General features: G+C 38.3%; 1 protein-coding gene across 1 annotated transcript; it reads right to left on the bottom strand.

The window, feature by feature from the left end:
• Positions 1–1,359: 1,359 nt before the first annotated feature.
• Positions 1,360–17,175, bottom strand: LOC145232671 (metabotropic glutamate receptor 3-like). Its single transcript, XM_080097335.1, has 21 exons — positions 16,692–17,175; positions 15,192–15,310; positions 14,512–14,695; positions 13,311–13,381; positions 11,806–11,875; positions 10,987–11,115; positions 10,100–10,261; positions 8,929–9,019; positions 8,250–8,544; positions 7,702–7,834; positions 7,164–7,250; positions 6,611–6,769; positions 5,874–6,007; positions 5,347–5,509; positions 4,119–4,279; positions 3,749–3,868; positions 3,097–3,316; positions 2,670–2,751; positions 2,510–2,592; positions 2,275–2,459; positions 1,360–1,915 (listed from the first exon to the last, which is right to left on the bottom strand). The coding sequence occupies exons 1-21, from the start codon at positions 17,163–17,165 to the stop codon at positions 1,360–1,362; spliced, it is 3,678 nt and encodes a 1,225-aa protein (XP_079953461.1). The 5' UTR covers positions 17,166–17,175.
• Positions 17,176–18,171: the final 996 nt, after the last annotated feature.

The raw sequence follows: 18,171 nt of genomic DNA, 5'->3' as shown, positions 1-18,171 counted from the left end.
TACACTTTGCCATATGGTATAGTGAATGCTTGGTGACCAGCTGATTCAGTATGGCGCCTTTAATGGGCCTGGCGCACTGTTACTTTTTCCTTGTACTTAGATTTTTTAATTTGGGGCATTGTTAATCACAAATCAGTTGTAAATAAATTTGAGCATTTGAACAAATATGTCGGAAAGCTACTGGTTTAAGGGAATAACCCACGAAAAATGGGAAGGGGGGTCGTCTTTTATTTCCAGGTGGGCATTTATCATCGAATGTACATTTGACAAATAAGTGCACGCAGAAAAAAAACGAGGGAAAATGATAAATCAAAAGAACAGTTAAAGAAGGGGTAACCAGTGGTAGGATTCAGCCGATTCGCACCGGTTCTGTAAAACCGTCTCACGAAGTTGTATGAGATTAGCGAACCGGTTAGCATTACTGGTTACTGTCAATGGACTTTTGAATCCCACCACTGGGGGTAACATAACTTAGTACATTGTACCATAATGCATTGTTGACAAATCTGATTTCACAGCATTGTTTGTAGCAAAACCAGGGCATTGAACTTGAAATCACAGTTTTACAGAACATGTCCATTATAAGTTGCAGACAGTACAGATTGTTTCGACAGACAAAAGGTCTCATCACTGCCGCTAGTGACAAGACATAGGTTCTATGGACTAATATAGCTAACTAATGACACTCCAGTTTGTTGAAAGTAGGCTAACAGGCTGAAAGGCTATATCTCAACCAGGCCAGTTAATTTAAATTTTTTTAACAAATTTAGTTTTGTGTTTCAAAAGTTTAGTTATTTTTTTCGGATTTAAAATATGGGCTATAAGTTCGAAGAACATATTTGTGCAAGTCGAGTGCCCTGAGCCACGCTGTGGAGACTTAATTGTAATATATCGCAGCATGGGTTTTTAAAAGACGTTTTCATCCCACGTTTGGGCTTCGTTATATGAAGAGTTTCAATAAGATTTTTACTATTCACAGCGTTATATATAATAATTTAAAGGCAACTAATCACAGTTTATCAATAGTTCGTGCAACCGCCTTGTGTTCACAAGGTTGTGGGTTCTAATCCCATCTCGGCTATTAATGTTTCCGATGCAACTGAGGCATCATTGTGACAACCTACAGTTTGGAAACATAACATTTAATAAAATTATGATATAAAAAGCTTGCAAAGAGGCAGGCAGCTGAAAAGCAGAATCCTAACAAGCAATCAGGCTTTGCAACAAAACAACAAGGCCAAAAGCAAGTAAAGAATTACCACCATTTCCCAAAGTTTGATATGATAGTCAGATTGTCCCTAAAAAGATTTTTAACAATAATTTTTCTTTGTTAACCAACAATCTTTAGAGTGCCTAATTTCATGCCTGGTACTTGGTATATGCTAGCACACGCGGCCTAGGCCTTTCGGGTGAATTTGGTCTTTCGCCTGAAGGCAGAACGTTAGCGATATTTGCCAAACTGCTGCGTCTTCGTTGATTCAGCAAGCGTTCTCTCCTTTTCCCTGCCGCATCGGACGAACTTCTCTCTCTTCCACTGCCATAGTCTAGATCCTGAGCTACAGAATGAGACTCAGGGACTGAAATAGAAACATGGCGTGTATGGCCCTCATTGACGATGTATGGCGATCCTGGTATTTGATTTGGATGTCTAATAGTCGGCGATGGAGCCTTTTCTTTAATTTTGACTGGAGTACGCGACGCAGGTGCTGCCAGAAAACCGTTTTTCACTATTAGAGAGTTGGGCTTGTTTTCAGGAGGGGTGCTTTTGCGCTCAAATGCCACAGGAACCGTATCAATAGGCTTCAAGTTGACTGGTGTCACTACTGATGTTTTTCTTGTGCTAGTTGTTGATGACCGCCTGCTGGGAAGTGGTGTAGCAACATGCAGATAAAATGAAGATCCGTCTTTTTTCTCACTAAACAATCATAACAATATAGCAATTAGCACAAAACTGTACGATTTGTAGCAGGCAGTAGCACAAAATGACACAGCATTGCCTAACTAGCCTATGCTGAATAGTAAAAGTCACTTATAATTTTACCTAATAGCAATATCAAGCTACTTAATTATTACCTTTTGAAGCAGTTTAAATGTGAAAAAAAGAGTTTTGGGTTTAACGTTTTGTGTTTTTAGCCAACAAAGTGCGTCTTAAAACTTGTCTAAACTGTTTGTGAAACGCATGCAAAAAAAGACCAATTCTCGCATGAGATTCAAACGCACCAAAACACAGACCCCTTGCTAACGCTTGAACATACTTATAACAAGGCAGTTTACATTTCACTGTTTGGGTTCCAATCGTCCACTTTATGTGTTTCCAAATCCGTTCTGCTTCGAGAAAACTCAGGTCTTTTAATTTGAACTTCATTAAGAAGAATACCAATATCCGGAGCGCTAGAGGATCGATGTCGAAGCGGAGAAATCGTTATCTGCTGAGGATAAATGCCAGTCTCGTTGCAAGCCTAGCAAAGTGTCAAAAACTTCTTAGGTTTGTTGAGTTTAAAACTGTTACCTGTGGTGGTTTAGTTTGTCTTGGAGGTTGAGTTGCTTTAATCTTGGTAAAAGCTTCGGCAAAACTGGATGCCCTTCTTCTGCCTGTTGAGATATTAAGTCTCTTTTTTAGCAAGTGTTTTGGGATTGGTGTGTGTTTCACAAATTACAAAAGTACTCACCAAATCTGTTGAGTTCTGTAGGCTGGGCACTTCTGTGTATAACAAGCGCAGTACTTCGGTTATTCACTGTTTCCATATTCATCTGCTTTGTACAATAGTTTTTACAAATGCACATGGAACACAGCAGTCATTATATTTGCCATTCGCGAGTACAATGGTTTATGGAAATGGACTGTTATGATTTTTTTAGTAAGATGGCAGTTTTAAATAGTAAGATGTTGTTTTGCAAACATCAGCAGTCATTTCGGAATTATCAAAAGAACGTACATTTAATGTGTGTTAAATATGTTTGTAAACCTCAATATTTTGCCACACTGTCTTATTTGCTGTATGAAAAAGAGGGATTCAAAATCAAATTGCATCTATTGTTATGTGACATTGTGTTGTAATAGTGACAACAATGTCAATTGTTTTGAATCATATTTACCTTCGAATCGCCGGAGTAAATGCTGCCACAATGTTCGCATTGCGACAGAAAACTGCTGTTCGGCCTTTTTCTGTATGTGGAGGCAACATGCCATGATGCTGTAGGCACAAACTTCAAGGCATAAAGCTTTGGGAAAAAGAAGCACGCCAATGTAATGAAAGCGCTCATCAGTTCCACTGTTGTCAAAATTTCGACGTGGATTTCAGATGAAGTGGTCTGACTGAAAATGAATGGAATTTGAGGTTAGTTTTCGCTGAACGCGGTGACTGTTTAAACTTTAAAGTGAGTATTTATGTATGTTAAACGTACTGGCCCAGTGGTTCCCAAACTGTGGAGCACGGCGCAGCAGTGTGTTATGTAAATGCTTTCAGTGCACAATACAATAGCCATTTGTACTTATTATTGTAATAAAATAGCTATCTAAATTGACAGCACTTAATTCTATAAGTTACTTTAAAAATTGTTTCTTATACATGATGCTAGCATGGAACTGCTTTAGGTAAAACTACTTCGTCACTAATTGGCTTTAAATTTAGGGCGCACAACTTTATTGGTAAAGAAATGCCATTATCTTGATTAGATTGCGAGTGGCAGCTTAGTTCAGGTGTGCTTTATTTTGTTCTCTCTTACTGGTTATACCGACAGAACTTACTTTGTTCCCACTGTTAGGTAGATAGGAATAAACGCAACCCATATGACCAATGTAGTGCACACAGTGAATGCGATGTACCGTGATTCGTTGTAGTTTGCCGGCAACGATCTCGTTTTCCACCTGTAAATTAGTAAAAATATACATAATTTTAACAGTGTCATCAGCCCTGAAGCGTCTATGTATAGCTATTGCGGTACGCTAATGTATAAATCACAGTGCGCCAGGACCATCGAAGGCATGATACCGAATCAGTCGGTCACCAAGCATTCCCATATAGCAAGGCAGTGGCTAGATAAAACTAGCGGCAACGCCTTTAATAGGTCTAGCGAAAAAAAAAATTGTCCAACTTCTAGCAACAACCATTTCTTACCCATAATACAAACATGGAAATATGATGAGAAGGTTAAATGCAAGAGGAACAAGGACTGTTACTTCTTCAATGGCACAAGATAATTCAGCAACATCTCTTGTAGGTTGGTATCTCACAACTCGTGGAGGGTAAACAAAGCACAAAACTGTAACTATTATCACCTAAAAAGCATGAAAAACGATTACGGCAAATTTGATTTTGTTTGCCTTGATGCTTTAGTAACTTTATGAGAAATTAGTCTTGAAGAGTATGCCATTTTGCCAATCGTCTCGTATAGGACGTCGAAACGTCGGTTATTTAAAAAAAAACTGCTGGAAGACCAATACTCGTTTATACATTATGTCTTGCAGCAATAGCTTATTTATTTGTTTGCTTGAGTCCGTATTTACAAGTATAGTATTGTTGCCAGGTATCACAATTTCATATTTCTTGTTTATCTAACCGACAATTGTAAACAAATCATCCGACGTTTCGACGTCTCATTCGGGAGACGTTGTTATAAAACCAAATGGGGTGACAACAGGTCGAATGAATTATTTCCATTGCCGGCTGAATAAAAAGAAAGTTTTTGTGCATATTTATGTTACTAGTGTTTTTGAAAGCCGGAAAGTCCCGGGAATTGTGACGTTACTTTGTCGCACAATATGGCCGAGTGGTTAGCGCAACTGCCTTGTGTTCACAAGGTTGTGGGTTTAAATCCTGTCTCTATCGCTTGTGTTTCTTTGCACAAGTTAAGCGGCAACTCAGTGGTTTCGATAGGTTGATCTTAATTGAAGTCACCAACTGCTCAAGTCGAAAAATCAAATACAAAATGATTTCAACGGACTTGCAATAAAACAGGCAGCTCGACAGCAGACTCATTGTGAGCATAACACATTTAGTTGCCCGCCCACCGACGGTAAAACTGAAACAAACAAACTTGCTCAAACTGTTGGTGAATCTGAACTCTTGTACGGTTTCAAGTTGTAGGCGAACCTAAGCCGAAAGTTCAAACCAGAACCTGATTTCTTTGAATAAAATTACGCCTGAAACCTTCGATTTACCAAGCTGAAATTACAGCACAAAAGTGGCTTGAAGTCAGGTCTGAATGAAACCCGTTTTCAAACCCAGTCCGGTTTGCAACTATGGTATGGCGAGCTGTTTGTTTTATTAAAGAAAAAATGGCATTATTTTGTTGTTGCAGGAAAAATAAACCTTGAAAATTTGAAGAGAACTTGTTCAAACTCACTTGCATGAAAATAATAACGGATGCTGACAGCAACTGTTGATATTTCTTGATCCAGGCTGGCGGCTTTGCTGACTTTAAACCACTGCTGAAGATTCGATAAATTCTATTTGATTTCACCAAAATTGCTGAGTAAGTGATCGTGACGTCAAGACCAAACAGAAACCTGGATCAGAAGATAGAAATATTAAAGCGATAAAATTAAATAAAATAGTTGGGGAACCTTGATGTTTAACAAAGCCCTTGCTTACCCATAACGGGTGTAACGTATACCCAGTGGTGGGATTCAATATTTTGTCAGTCGGTTCTATCACAAAAGTCATATTTTTAAGCCAGTTCTGTTATAAGTCCATTGACAGTAACCAGTAATGCTAACCGGTTCGCTGATCTCATAAAATTTAGTGAGACGGTTCTATAGAACCAGTGCGAACCGGCGGAATCCCACCACTGGGTGTACATATATATATAGGCCAGTATACATCCATCAACATAATAATCGAAACTTTGTGTTATTCAGCGGGAAACGTCACCTGATAGTGAAACACGTTGAACTGGTTGGTTTTGCCAGGATAACGAACGTGAGCCCGATTTGAATGATCACTCCAAACATGATAATTGTCATCAGCTCTGTTCCGCTTGCTTTGACAAGTCTGTCTTCCCTGTGCTGTAAAGTGCTTCAGTATAAATCGACACAACTACACAAAAATTAAGGTAAACTGCATTTGTAATTGATTTGTCCAGAGTCGTTTGCGCCGTAATTTGTTTTTAATTTCAGCAAGTGCGCATGAGTGTATGGGTTCTCACCAAACAACCGTTTGCAAGCCGCATGTTAGGGTGTCAAAAAATTATGTAAGCCGCCCTTAATTGTAAGCCGCACAAACTGAAGTGTAAAAAAACTTCATAAGCCGCGGCTTACAATCGAGTAAATACGGTATTTCGTCGATCTTTTGGTGGACAAATCCGCTAAATGGACTGAACTTTTGGCTAAAATCGCGCTCAAAAGTAGTTCAGGTTAAGGTTTTTGACTCTGTATTAAGGGTGCGGAGTCAGTGAGGTCGCACTTTTTCGAAGGATGTTTTTGGCGACTTTTACGTTTGGTCAGTTTTGTTATAAAAAAGAGAAATAAAATGTGCAAAGGCAATATAAAAGGTTTGAGTAGAGTCAAGTCGAAATATGTTTTTTGACACTCCTGAACCCTCCTTAGTATTCGCTGGCCTAAAAATGTCTATTTGCTTTGCAACAAACAGCAACAAGTGCATTCTCTCACCCGTATCATGTAAAATGAAGTTAGCAGCATCAGAAGAAAAACTCCCGAAGCGAACGTGAGAAGAATAATTGCGACTGGTTCGTTCCAGTGAAGATAGGAAAGTTCCAACTCGTCACATGAGGTGAAGTTATCATTGGGCCAATAAAATTCGTTGCAAAACTGGTAAGAAATATTTTTCTTTTATATATTTTTTTTAATACACACAAAAACTTACTAATTCTGTCATACACTTATTATTCGATAATGTGCTGGTGTAACAAACTAACCTCGGTCAAACCGGATTCGGTTAATCCGAATCTTTGCCTAATTCGGATAAAACTTAGAGGACAGATAATAAATAGTAATGTCGTAAGGCTTTGAATAATAGACATCGGTTAATCCGAATCTTCACCTAATTCAGACAACATTTTTGGTCTGAACGGGTCTTTTATTGCAAGTCATTTAAATCAAATTCGAAGTTGGTGACTTCAGTTTAGTTTAATCCATCAGGTTCCACTGGGTTGGAGCAATGCCGCTTAAGTTTTTTGCTCAGGAAAACACAAGTGTTTTTCACCTCACATCTCGTTCCGTTTGTCACAATCGCCCCTTCCCCACAAGGCTCACAATCCCAACAACACGATATCTTTAAAAGTACTTGAATCTGGAACAAAAAACTTTGTTATAATTTTGTTCCTTGTTACAGTTTTTTTAATCAGAGAATTCAAACTTTTTGTTTAGAACGTTATGAACGAATAGAAAAAGCATTTAAGCATTATTAACGGGATTGTAGGAAACTAATCATTGACAGTTGGACCTAATGTATCAGGGTACGCCAGGCTTGTTGAAGGCGTTATACTAAATCAAGCCGGTTTCACAAGTATTTCTATACGGCAAGACACAGACTAAAAATGTAGCCTGCGGTGGGATTCGAACCCACGACAGCAGGCTTTCCGGGACTTTATTTTTCTTGATTTACATTCATTATATATGGCAAGACGAAATGCTATTTAGTGAGTCTAACATGAAATAGCCGGCAAGTCAAACAGATTTGTTGCAATACGTGGCACATAAAATTACAGTTTCATTATTAATTTTCAATTTTTTTGTCTCACCTCTCCTGGTAAACACTGATCGGAGCAAAACGATTTTGGAGTTGTTTCCTTCCTTCCAGGCCACTGGATGGCGTCCTCATTTAACACTAAACCAGCGACCGACGACCAATAACCCACGCTTACGTAGTCGTATCTAAAGAGTCGGAAATTTTACTTACGTAAGAACTCACAACCGAAAGTTTGCTAAATATCGATGGATGGCGTAAAGAGCATTAAAGAATATTTGGAAACAGTTTGTGTGAAAATGCTGACGTTTAGAGCTCCGTTTGTGCAATAAACCGGATTATTCGTTTAACCGGACGATTTCCTTTACAAATAGACACTATTGAAAATTGCGATCTTTATGCAATTAAACGGATTATCCGATATCCCGCATTCCAATTTTACCTCGACTAATTTGTTCATTGAAAACGTAAAGCTTTTTCGGCCGTTTTTTGTGAAAAAAAGTACAAAGCAAAACTCCGAAAGTATTTTAAAAAAACACATCAGATGTATGTAATTTAGTCAGTTGCAATTTTGCCGCACAACCATCTCTTTCGACCACTTACTCTCCTTTATTGTTGACCTGAAGGTTCTTGATGTCATACAAAGCGGTGACTTCACCGAGCGACATCGGACGTAACAATGAAGCAGCCGGAAACGAAATATGACGTATGTAGTCGATCAGTTCCCATGGGGGAATCACCGGTTTGCCGTTGTCGTCATACGTAACGTTGGTCTTGTTGATGTAATCATTAATGGCGTAGGCAAATGCGTACACTGCGTCGTTGACTAGTGAGACCGTAGAATCGGGAACGTATCCGTTCGTGGTGTCGATGTGTTCGTATCGAGTGCATGACCGTTCTGCGAATTAAGGTTGCAGATTAAGTGATAGGGAGTTTCAATCAGAGTTTTTTTTTCACGGGGTTCGAACCCAGGACACTCCCGGGGACGAATTCCAAACCCGAAAGTACAAGCATGAACCTAGTTCAGTGGTTTTCAACCTTTCCTGGACCGTGGCCCCCTAAAAGTATATTTTTTTGAACAAGTCGAATAGAGTAAACAACAAACTGTACCCGTGACAAACCTTGATATGGTTAAATAGTGTTGGGGAATAAAGATTTGCAGCACACACTTAATTCTGCTAACCCAGTTGTTGTTGATGGTTTTGACCAGTCACTGAAGTTTGTTTTGAAATACATAGATAGTGATACGTTTAATTTTAATGTGAAATATTTGTTATCTCACCGTTTTCCTGTGGAACATCGAACGAGCAGTTGAAATGTGTTTCCCATATCTCTCTCCACCACGGGTTATCTGTGTGGTTTATTGGCAGGTTCTGTGCAATGTTAAAATGTGAACTGAATTTTAAAGGTCAATTCCAGTTGAAAAATTATGGCTTTTATTATGCTTATTTGTCAAAAAACATCGTTTATTTACAGAAATAAATAACACAATTCCGTTGGTGATGTCAAAAAGATGTCGTTGATAAAAAATGAATTGTCAACATTTTTTTAACTTGTACAAATATTTTTGACAATACTTTCACACTTTTTCAAACAGCCGGGACAGTATGCTATACACAGAAAATATCGGACACTACAAAATATTTCCATGAAATGTCGTTATGAGGCACATTTGTTTTGCCTGTTGTCAGCATTAAACATAAAACCACATTTTGCATTTATGTTTGTATTTCTTTATTTGCGCCTATAGGTCGTATTTCTGAGAAACGCCGATAACTTGGCAACTGTAGTGATCTGTGAAAAACAATTCGATCTGTGTGTGTTTTTCAGAACCTTCACCCACAAGTCGGACTACACAACACCGAATTCGTGCAGGTGATGACTATGTTCGTTTGGAATGAAGCTCATATTTTCAATGAGGTGGTAAAACTGTCAGAACAGGTGCTTTGAAACGTGATTTATTGCCATGTTTGCGACACAGAGCAGCCAATTCGACGCTTTTGCTGACCACAAACCTACGTGTTTCAGCTTTTCGCAAGTTGTTTTCCATTGTTCAAATAACAAGTTAAAAGCTCCAAGCTTCACGAAACAGGTTAAACTTTGCGTTTCAAGATATGCCATTATCTTGATGAAGGCGTTTCGGATAGGACGTCGAAACGTCGACTATTGATGATAATAACTGCTGTAAGAGCAATAGTCGCTTATACAGGTTAATAATGCCTGGCAGTAAATAAGGATTTTTTGGGCTCATTTAAATTCTCATCAGTCATCTGGGCGCTGATTAAAATAAGACTAAGGGGATGGTTTTATCGCAATAAGGTGCTGCTTAAACCCTGGGTGTGATATTATTGACCTTATGTCGAGCCACAAATAATGTATTGCCAATTTTTTTACACTTATCCAGCACTAGGTCGTGTTTGTCGATCCTTGTTAGAAAGCTAACGACCTCTCACCTGGAAATATTTGTCAAACTCCGGGTCGATTTCTGTATGTGGGGTAAAGGTCACCGATCCTTGCGCCACGTGGAGCATGCTCGATATATCGTTCAAACTTACTCCCCAACCTTCACTTCCAATCCATATAAATTCACCAATCACTCCTGCCCGTTCCACTGCCTGTACAATACAAAAACGATACTTATGTTTTGTAAAACGTTGGCTGGCCCTGTTGTTTTGATCAGTCGACTGTAGATTTTTAAGTCAATGATTTATTGCAATAAAAATCTTCGGTCTAAACCTTTTCGCCATACTTCGCACACGTGCAGGTGGTTTACACCTTGCTACAAGCTCGTGTCAGTCACAATTGCGCATATTTCATCTATCGCTTTTACGCGACGCTTATTTCGCACCTTTTTTATCATTTCTTCATGTGGCTCAAGTGGATATAAACAGGTGTAACTGATGTGGCCCTTCATATCACTGATGATGGAGCATTTTACATCTATTTGGGTCGTTATTTTCATCATTAAAGTCTTAGCTTTAAATTTTACCATTCACTAAATGTAAGCCGTTGTACAAGGCTTTGTTTTCTGTTTGAATAAGGAACTAAGGATACCAAAAGCTTGCATGTATAATTTTATACCCGTTGATATACTGTGCCGATTAAAAGACGTATACCAATTGGTGTTTTTTGGTCTAGGGTTCTGCACACTGGATTTTGTATTAGTTGTAACTATTTATTGTCTCTAAAGATTTCAAAGTGGTTTATCTTTTGTACAACTTGAAATTTCCTGCTTGCACTTCACAACGATCTCACTTTCGTAAAACCCCGTATCAGCTAGTGTGGGTGGGGGCTTTATCAATACAACAATTCTGTTTCGTATCAGCTCTTAACTTCTTACCTCAAAGAGTTTGTTTGCAGATCTGCCATCCGTGAAAACAATGACCACACTTGCGTCGCTTTGTTGGTTGTAAACTATCAAGGAGCGGACAACTTCGTCGTAACTTTCATCAGTTCCTTCGCTTGAAACCTTCATCAAATCATAATTGATACTTTTAATGATAATCGTCGAATCTACTTAGGATGGCTAGTCCTTAACAGGTAAGTACCAGAACGTTGCAGTGACGATTTTAGATTCTATTTGAATAAGAGACAGGTAATGCCCACAATGATAAAATACATATCTCTCTTTACGGACATTTGAATTTTGACTGATTTCTCATGCATTATGAAGTTGTTTTAATTTTTACGACAACATAGCAATCCTGAATATTTTCACATACAGTCTTGGACAAGTTTTTATTGTGTCACGTTGGGTTATGCCAGTGAATACCTAGACGTGTTGTTTATTCATACCTCAAACATGTAGTTAATTCAGTTTTGGGCTCAACATATGCTGCTGAGTTATAGAAATTTTACAATTGTGCGGTCACAAACGATTATAACAACTAATTTTATCACGTAATACTACAAGTTTAAATGGCTTTGTGCTGGCTGACTAAAATGTTTTCATGGGTTAAAGTTTGGAAGCCAGTGGTTTAAGCAAAACCTATTTCTCCCTGCAACCTGCATCGGAAATATTTAACCAAACTGCAGCGAAGATTTACGACAAGTTAGTTCAGATGGTCAGACTAGTTGACCACAGGGTCTTTAAAAGTTTGGACAAACAATGTGGACTCATAAACTCAGCAGAAAGCTGTTGACCTACGAACCAACTAACCTGAGCTACAGCTGCCAGGCACATCTCGTCCATGTTAAGTTGAATGTAATCTAGGGCGTCTTTGCCGTACCTGGGAATAGTTTTAAAGGCCTATTAAATTTGTTGACGGGAGACGGATTGAATTTCTTCCGGTGTCATACGGTACAAACAAACTAATCTTAAAACTAACAAAACAATTAGTCTTGTTTTTGTGCAGAAAAAAATGAAATTCATGATGTATTTGTAGCAGCACAATAGATCTTTATAAGACGGCCTGCTGAACTTTGTAACTTGATACCAAAATTTGTGATTAAAACATAACTTTTACTGCAAAAAAGCACACATCAACGAAAGTGTTTAATGTTACATCCAAATTAACTAATTGAGCAAACGAATAAATTTAAGTAAATACCAACAGGCCTGTTTTACCAACAGCACCAAAACCATTCGGAATTAATTAAGTCGTTTGTAACTTAACCTGGATGACACGTTTCCCACAAACACATTATGGTTTTCACGCACATTATTTCCACAAACATTGTGTTTCTTCACACTAATAACGCCGTCGACCCGTTGGGCACATCAAACATTGGGTATAACGCTTATTTCCGATAATCTGATGCTCCCGAAAAGACCTCTGAGTCGTTCCAGAAACCATTTGTTCGCAATCATGATAAATTGCGATTTTACGAGATAACTCAAGTTGATTTAACCGCGACCCTTCGAACGCGCCTGTGTGAGCAATGTGTGCGGTATTAGCTTTATAGGCAGTCTGCGTTTTGTTATAGTGCCTTGGGAAAGGTGGTTTTGAATGAATAAGGTAGTATATGAATGCGGCCTGTACTTACTTATGGGTAGGTGCAGTGGTGGGATTCAGCCGGTTCGCACCGGTTCTATAGAACCATCTCACGAAATTTTATGAGATCAGCGAGCATTACTGGTTACTGTCAATGAACATTTTGTAACAGAACCGGCTGAAAAATATGACTTTTGTAACAGAACCGGCTGGCAAAAAATTTGAATCCCACAACTGGTTGGATGAATTTGTTTATTTTTTTCTATCTCTTAGGCTACGGACAGATACAAATTGCCAACTTATCAAGCGATTTGCTGTTAACGATTTTTTCAACCTGAACTTCAGCCCACTTTATTAAACGATGTTGTAAACCTCAAGGTTTATTGGACACTTAAACCGCCTCATAGCAACCATTCCGCATGAAAGAAAATCTCTCTGTACCGGGGTCGCAACACAGTTGTAAGTCGGGCCGGGTTCGGGCTACAGTTTGGAGAAACGGACATGATTCGGGCCTGACTTCACGCTCGGCGTAATTTGTGTCGCAATTTCACCTTTGTAGATTTATTTTGACTCTTTTTTTGTAGTGACCCGGCCATTTTAGAACCGCTTATACAACTTTGATTAGTTATTTACGAGACGTGAAAACGAAGTTAAACATTTGTTGTGAAGCAGTAAACTAATAATAGGACAGCATCTCCAGTTTGAAGACTTGTTAAGTACCAATGCTTACCTGTCGTTGGTGTGAACGACTGAAAAATAGGTCCAACCAAAATGTTCCAATAAAGCCAGCATTGCCGATACCTGTAGAAAAATATAAAAGAACCTGTAGAAAAATATATAACAATTTATATAATTTTTATTTTTTAATATCTAGATTCATCTCCTGTTTAAGACTGATGATGTCATATTTTTTGGGTAAAAACGATATCCGCAGTGGTTTGTAATAAGAAATACACATACTGAATTGTAAAATTGTCAGCTGTGTCATTTAAGTTTTGTTTACACCAGTAGGCAATGGATAGTTTCATGATTTTTCAAGTTGTGTTTTTAAAAGTATTTAAAATTTATGCCCAGGTGCTTTTCTCCTTACCGGCGTCGTTGAAACAGAGCGTAATGATCAGGTCATAAACTTTGATCGATATTATATGTGAAACAAACATTTAAGGCCAATGCCACCGTTTTAACGTACATCTTTTAAATTGTAACTGTCCTATCTGGGGCAGTTTTCTGCAAACTTTTAACTTAGTTTGAGAATCACTGCTCTGGGGCAGTTTATGGTGCAACAAATACCTTAAAACATCTATAAAATGTCTAGTTTAAGTTGCAGGTATCAAATCAAATGCTCGTGTGTTTTAAATTAACCAGGATTTGTCGATAATTAACGATGTAATAATACAGAAATCGTCCTGATCCACGGGAACGTTTTGCAATGAGAAAGATACAGACTGCTTTAAGTGTGTGTTGAATTTGTCATCTAATTGATGTATTGTCGATAATTAATTTCACGTGTTTTTCCGCACCTGAAATTGGCCACATCGGTCAATGTGTGTATTGCAGGGGTCGGCAACCTTTTAGGTGACGCGTGCCAATTTACTAGTTGTTTCCATTTGTTAATGACCTCGCGTGCCAACGTTTTTTCTAAATAATAGTGGTTCGTGCCAGCAGATATCAATAATAAAGAGAAAGCAGAGTGTTTTGTGCATGTAAGGTTGAATTTTAAGACAATGACATGACAAAAAAAAACTGAAAACAAGCAGTGTAACAGGTTAAATTGTTACTTCAATATAAACACGCAAATCGGTTGGCGTGCCATGAGAAACCACCTCGCGTGCCAGGGGTTGCCGACCCCTGGTGTATTGTATTAATGTCTAGTTTAAGGTAAAGAATCAACACAAACGGAGCTTGCTGTTGAATTACACAAATCCTCCCACCTGGAAATCGTCAGAAGGGACAGTTGTGAACAAGGTAGGGAATACTGTTTGATCTGTCAACTCGACTGATGTGGCGAAATAACTGATGATGGGCGTCAGGGCCAAGTTACAAGCATGAGCAGCAAGCAAAGTGTTGGAACTCGATTCGGGTCCCACAACTCCTGACACTATGATCGGACAATCCCTGAAATGTTAAAATTCCTGAAACTAAAACTTACACAGTCCTTAAGTCTGTTGCCCAACTGTAGGTTAAACTTAATAGGTAATTCTATTTGAATATTAAACTGATAGCGCTGCAGTTTTAATAAGTTATATGTTAAAAGCCGCAGGGGCATAGAAGTTGTGTCAGTGTAGCCTACTTTATATTCGACATCGCTGGCAATTGGTTTTTAGTAAAGCTATTATTCAAGTCCGCGTCTTGGGTACCCATGAAAGTATTTGTCGTTATAATTTTGAGGCATAACTTCCATAATTATATATTTTGTCTTCGCAACAAATTGTTTGTGATACTTATGATACAATAGAGGCGAAATACATAAAGGTCTTAAAATCCTATAAAGACGAATGTTTTTTTGTTTTTTTTAACATGAGATGTTTGCATGAACATTGAACTTTCCTGTCGTATTAATTTTATTCCTATATTAAATAGAACAATAACTTGAACAAATACAAACGCTTACGGGAAGCAGATGGGGTAATGCGAGCAGTTAGCGCAGTGAGGAAGGACGTCCATTGTTCTGGCCAATGCCACCGACTCCGAATTGCAAGTGTCGAAAATTCGAAAGCCAAGCGTAAAGTTCTGGATGAGATAAAAACATTTTAATAACAAGCGGTTTCATCAAATATTCAGATAGATAACAAACATGTAATGCGTAAAAATGTCGTTGCTATTCGTGTACGAACACAAAGGTTTAAATTGCATGGTGGTGGCTGGCGATTAAAGCTTGTAGTAACGGTGTAGCTGCCAGACTTGGACAACTAGATTTATTTTCGTTTTTTCAAATTAGATTAGAATTAAAATTAGAGCATCTCCTTTTTTTGCAAATTAGATTAGAATTAGAATTAGAATTTTCTCAAAATCTAGAAATTAAACTAGAATTCAAATTTAAGCCAACCGACTTTAGTTTGGTTCAAATTGAAACTTGTAGATTTGCACATTTAAAACAATACGATTCGGTGCATCTAAAACATGTTTAAACGAAGCTGAGTGCCAAATTTCACTGATAAACGTGTTTCAGTGATGTGGTTTGGTCTTGTTAATCTCATGGTTTTGTGCGTAATGGTTAAAAAATGCATGCTCACATCACATGCCTAAAAGTGCCGTTGGACAAACTAGCGATTTTGGGAAAACTGTGAATTAGATTAGAATTAGAATTAGAGCTTACTCAATATTTCTAAATTAGATTAGAACTAAAATTACCGCCATTTTGCTCTAATTTGCCCAACTAGACAACTAGAATTATCTAGTTGTCCAGGTCTGGTAGCTGCAGCGCGTCGATATATCCACCAATTGTGCCCTTAACTTTGTCGCGCTTTTTAACGTCTGAACGTTGCGCAGCTATTTTCCGGATTGGTGAATTTTTTAGCGCAATTGTGCTGCTAAGGTTTTGCCCGGAGAAATAAACTCAACTAAAAAAAAAAAACTTTTTTTCTTCCAAAATGCGTAAGGTTGTAAAAAGCAGGATTATAAGCTGAAATCGGCATCTGAACCCGAAGGAACAAGTACGTATTTGTTCTATTTAAAGTCAAAGTTGGATTCTTTAACGTGAAACTGCGGCAGAAATAAGACCGAATGCAAAGTCAGGCCCGAATCAAGCCCGTTGAATCAAACTTAACTTTGGTGACTCTTTTACAAATGAAAAACACTTTCGAATATATTTTTAATAAAGTGCTTATAATTTTTTGTGTCATGAAAACTAAGTCATGTTAAATATACACCAAAAAACAATTCCTAATTACTTTCATATTACTTGCGATATTGTAATTCGTTTTTCCTTTGTTTATCGTGCACTGTAATGCGCGCATTCAGTGTTATTTACCGTTATGAAGACAACATGTATAGGATGTCGAAATAAAATTACCAGAAGAGCTTGCGATATTGCAAGCCTGGCAAACGAAGGGTAAACACTTGTACGTTAAATTTAAATGAAGTAAGTAAATTGTTTGTAATGTACACACACCTGTAAAAAGTCTGGCCACGAATTGACTTTTTGCACCGCGTAAGCCATCGACTCCATGCGCTGAATCGAGCCCATCTCCTCAAGTACTGTGCAACCTTGGCCCAAATGCACAGGAAATAATCCGGCTAAAATAATATCCCCATCCATCGAGTATTCCTCATGATATCGACGAAATACTCCGTCACATGATGGCCCAGATCGAACTTTAACACAAGCTTCTTCAACCCATGTTTCCTGTTCAGCGTGCAAAGGTTCACTATTCACTTTCTCGTTGTTTTCCGATTTTAAGTGTCCGGTGGTTTTGCTTCGTGTATGTTCTTTGCTCTCATGCAGTAAATACCCGTTTTGTGTCCACGTGCTCCATGGTGGAGCGTTACGAAAACTTCGTTTTTCCGGCTCAAATGGGTGTTTTCCGTTCAAAGCAACGATAAAATGTGCTAAAATAGTCACCAAAACTGCATTTATAAACTGCATTGCGCTTTCCTACAACACCAAACTCGTCTGCAGCCGCGTACTCAACCGACAGCAGCTGTTTGGCGTTTAAACGTTGCTGAAAAACAAAGGTCTTAACGCTAATATGTGGTTTTGTCGCGTATTGATACAACACTTGTATTGTGTTTGAACAGTCATAAGGAATGAAATTACTACCGATAGATCTGCACTACTTGAAACCCGCTGTTCAGCTACTGACTACATGTACGATATCTTTTTTTTGGTTGTGATTTATTGTGAAAAGTAATCGAAAGGCCGTTACGGCCTTTGTTCTTCGATTCGCATTGCTCGTACAGGAGACATACGTTTTTTGTACATTTTGACACAAATTGATATAGGTTACCATAACATAGTACAGCGAAGCCTTTCTAGAACGCGGAACCTTTATCTTGACAGTATTTTATACCGGAATGGAATTAAACAAAATAGAGTTATTCGTTTTTTACAATTCATTTTTTCCAGTATATTGGACAAAATTTATTCGCTTCGTTCAGGTTTAACGTTACGTTCCAATCTGAAACACCGATTTTAAACGTATCCATTGATAGGGTATACAATCAATGAATTCTTTTCCTACATAGGTGACTCTGACTTACTACGCTTGGCTCTAAAATGCTCAAGACAACACTTGCAAGCATCTATAAGCAGGGAGTCGAACCGGAACTGAACCCGAACCCGCGAACCGGTTTGAGCGGTTAATTTCATTAAACCCGAACCGAACCCGAACCACATATTTCATTTTCTTAAAAACCCGAACCGGAGCTAAACCCTATATTTTCATTTGCGTTAAACCTGAACCGGAACCGAACCCGTTAAATTGTAGTCTCCACTTTAATGTAATCACCACCATAAACGTTGTTGATTCAGAACACAAAAGACTTGTTTTTAGTTTGTGACGTAATAGTAGTGAATGGTGCAACACGTTCTGATTGGCGAGGTATTTCTTTATGTCAGTGGATTATAGTGCTGTCATGTTGCAGCTTGTAGG

The sequence above is a fragment of the Phallusia mammillata genome, chromosome 6 (genome assembly GCF_965637545.1).
Source record: "Phallusia mammillata chromosome 6, kaPhaMamm4.hap1.1, whole genome shotgun sequence".
In the NCBI taxonomy this organism is placed as follows: domain Eukaryota; kingdom Metazoa; phylum Chordata; class Ascidiacea; order Phlebobranchia; family Ascidiidae; genus Phallusia; species Phallusia mammillata.
The sequence above is the reverse complement of the archived record's forward strand: the minus strand, read 5'-3'. Positions and strand labels throughout refer to the sequence as shown.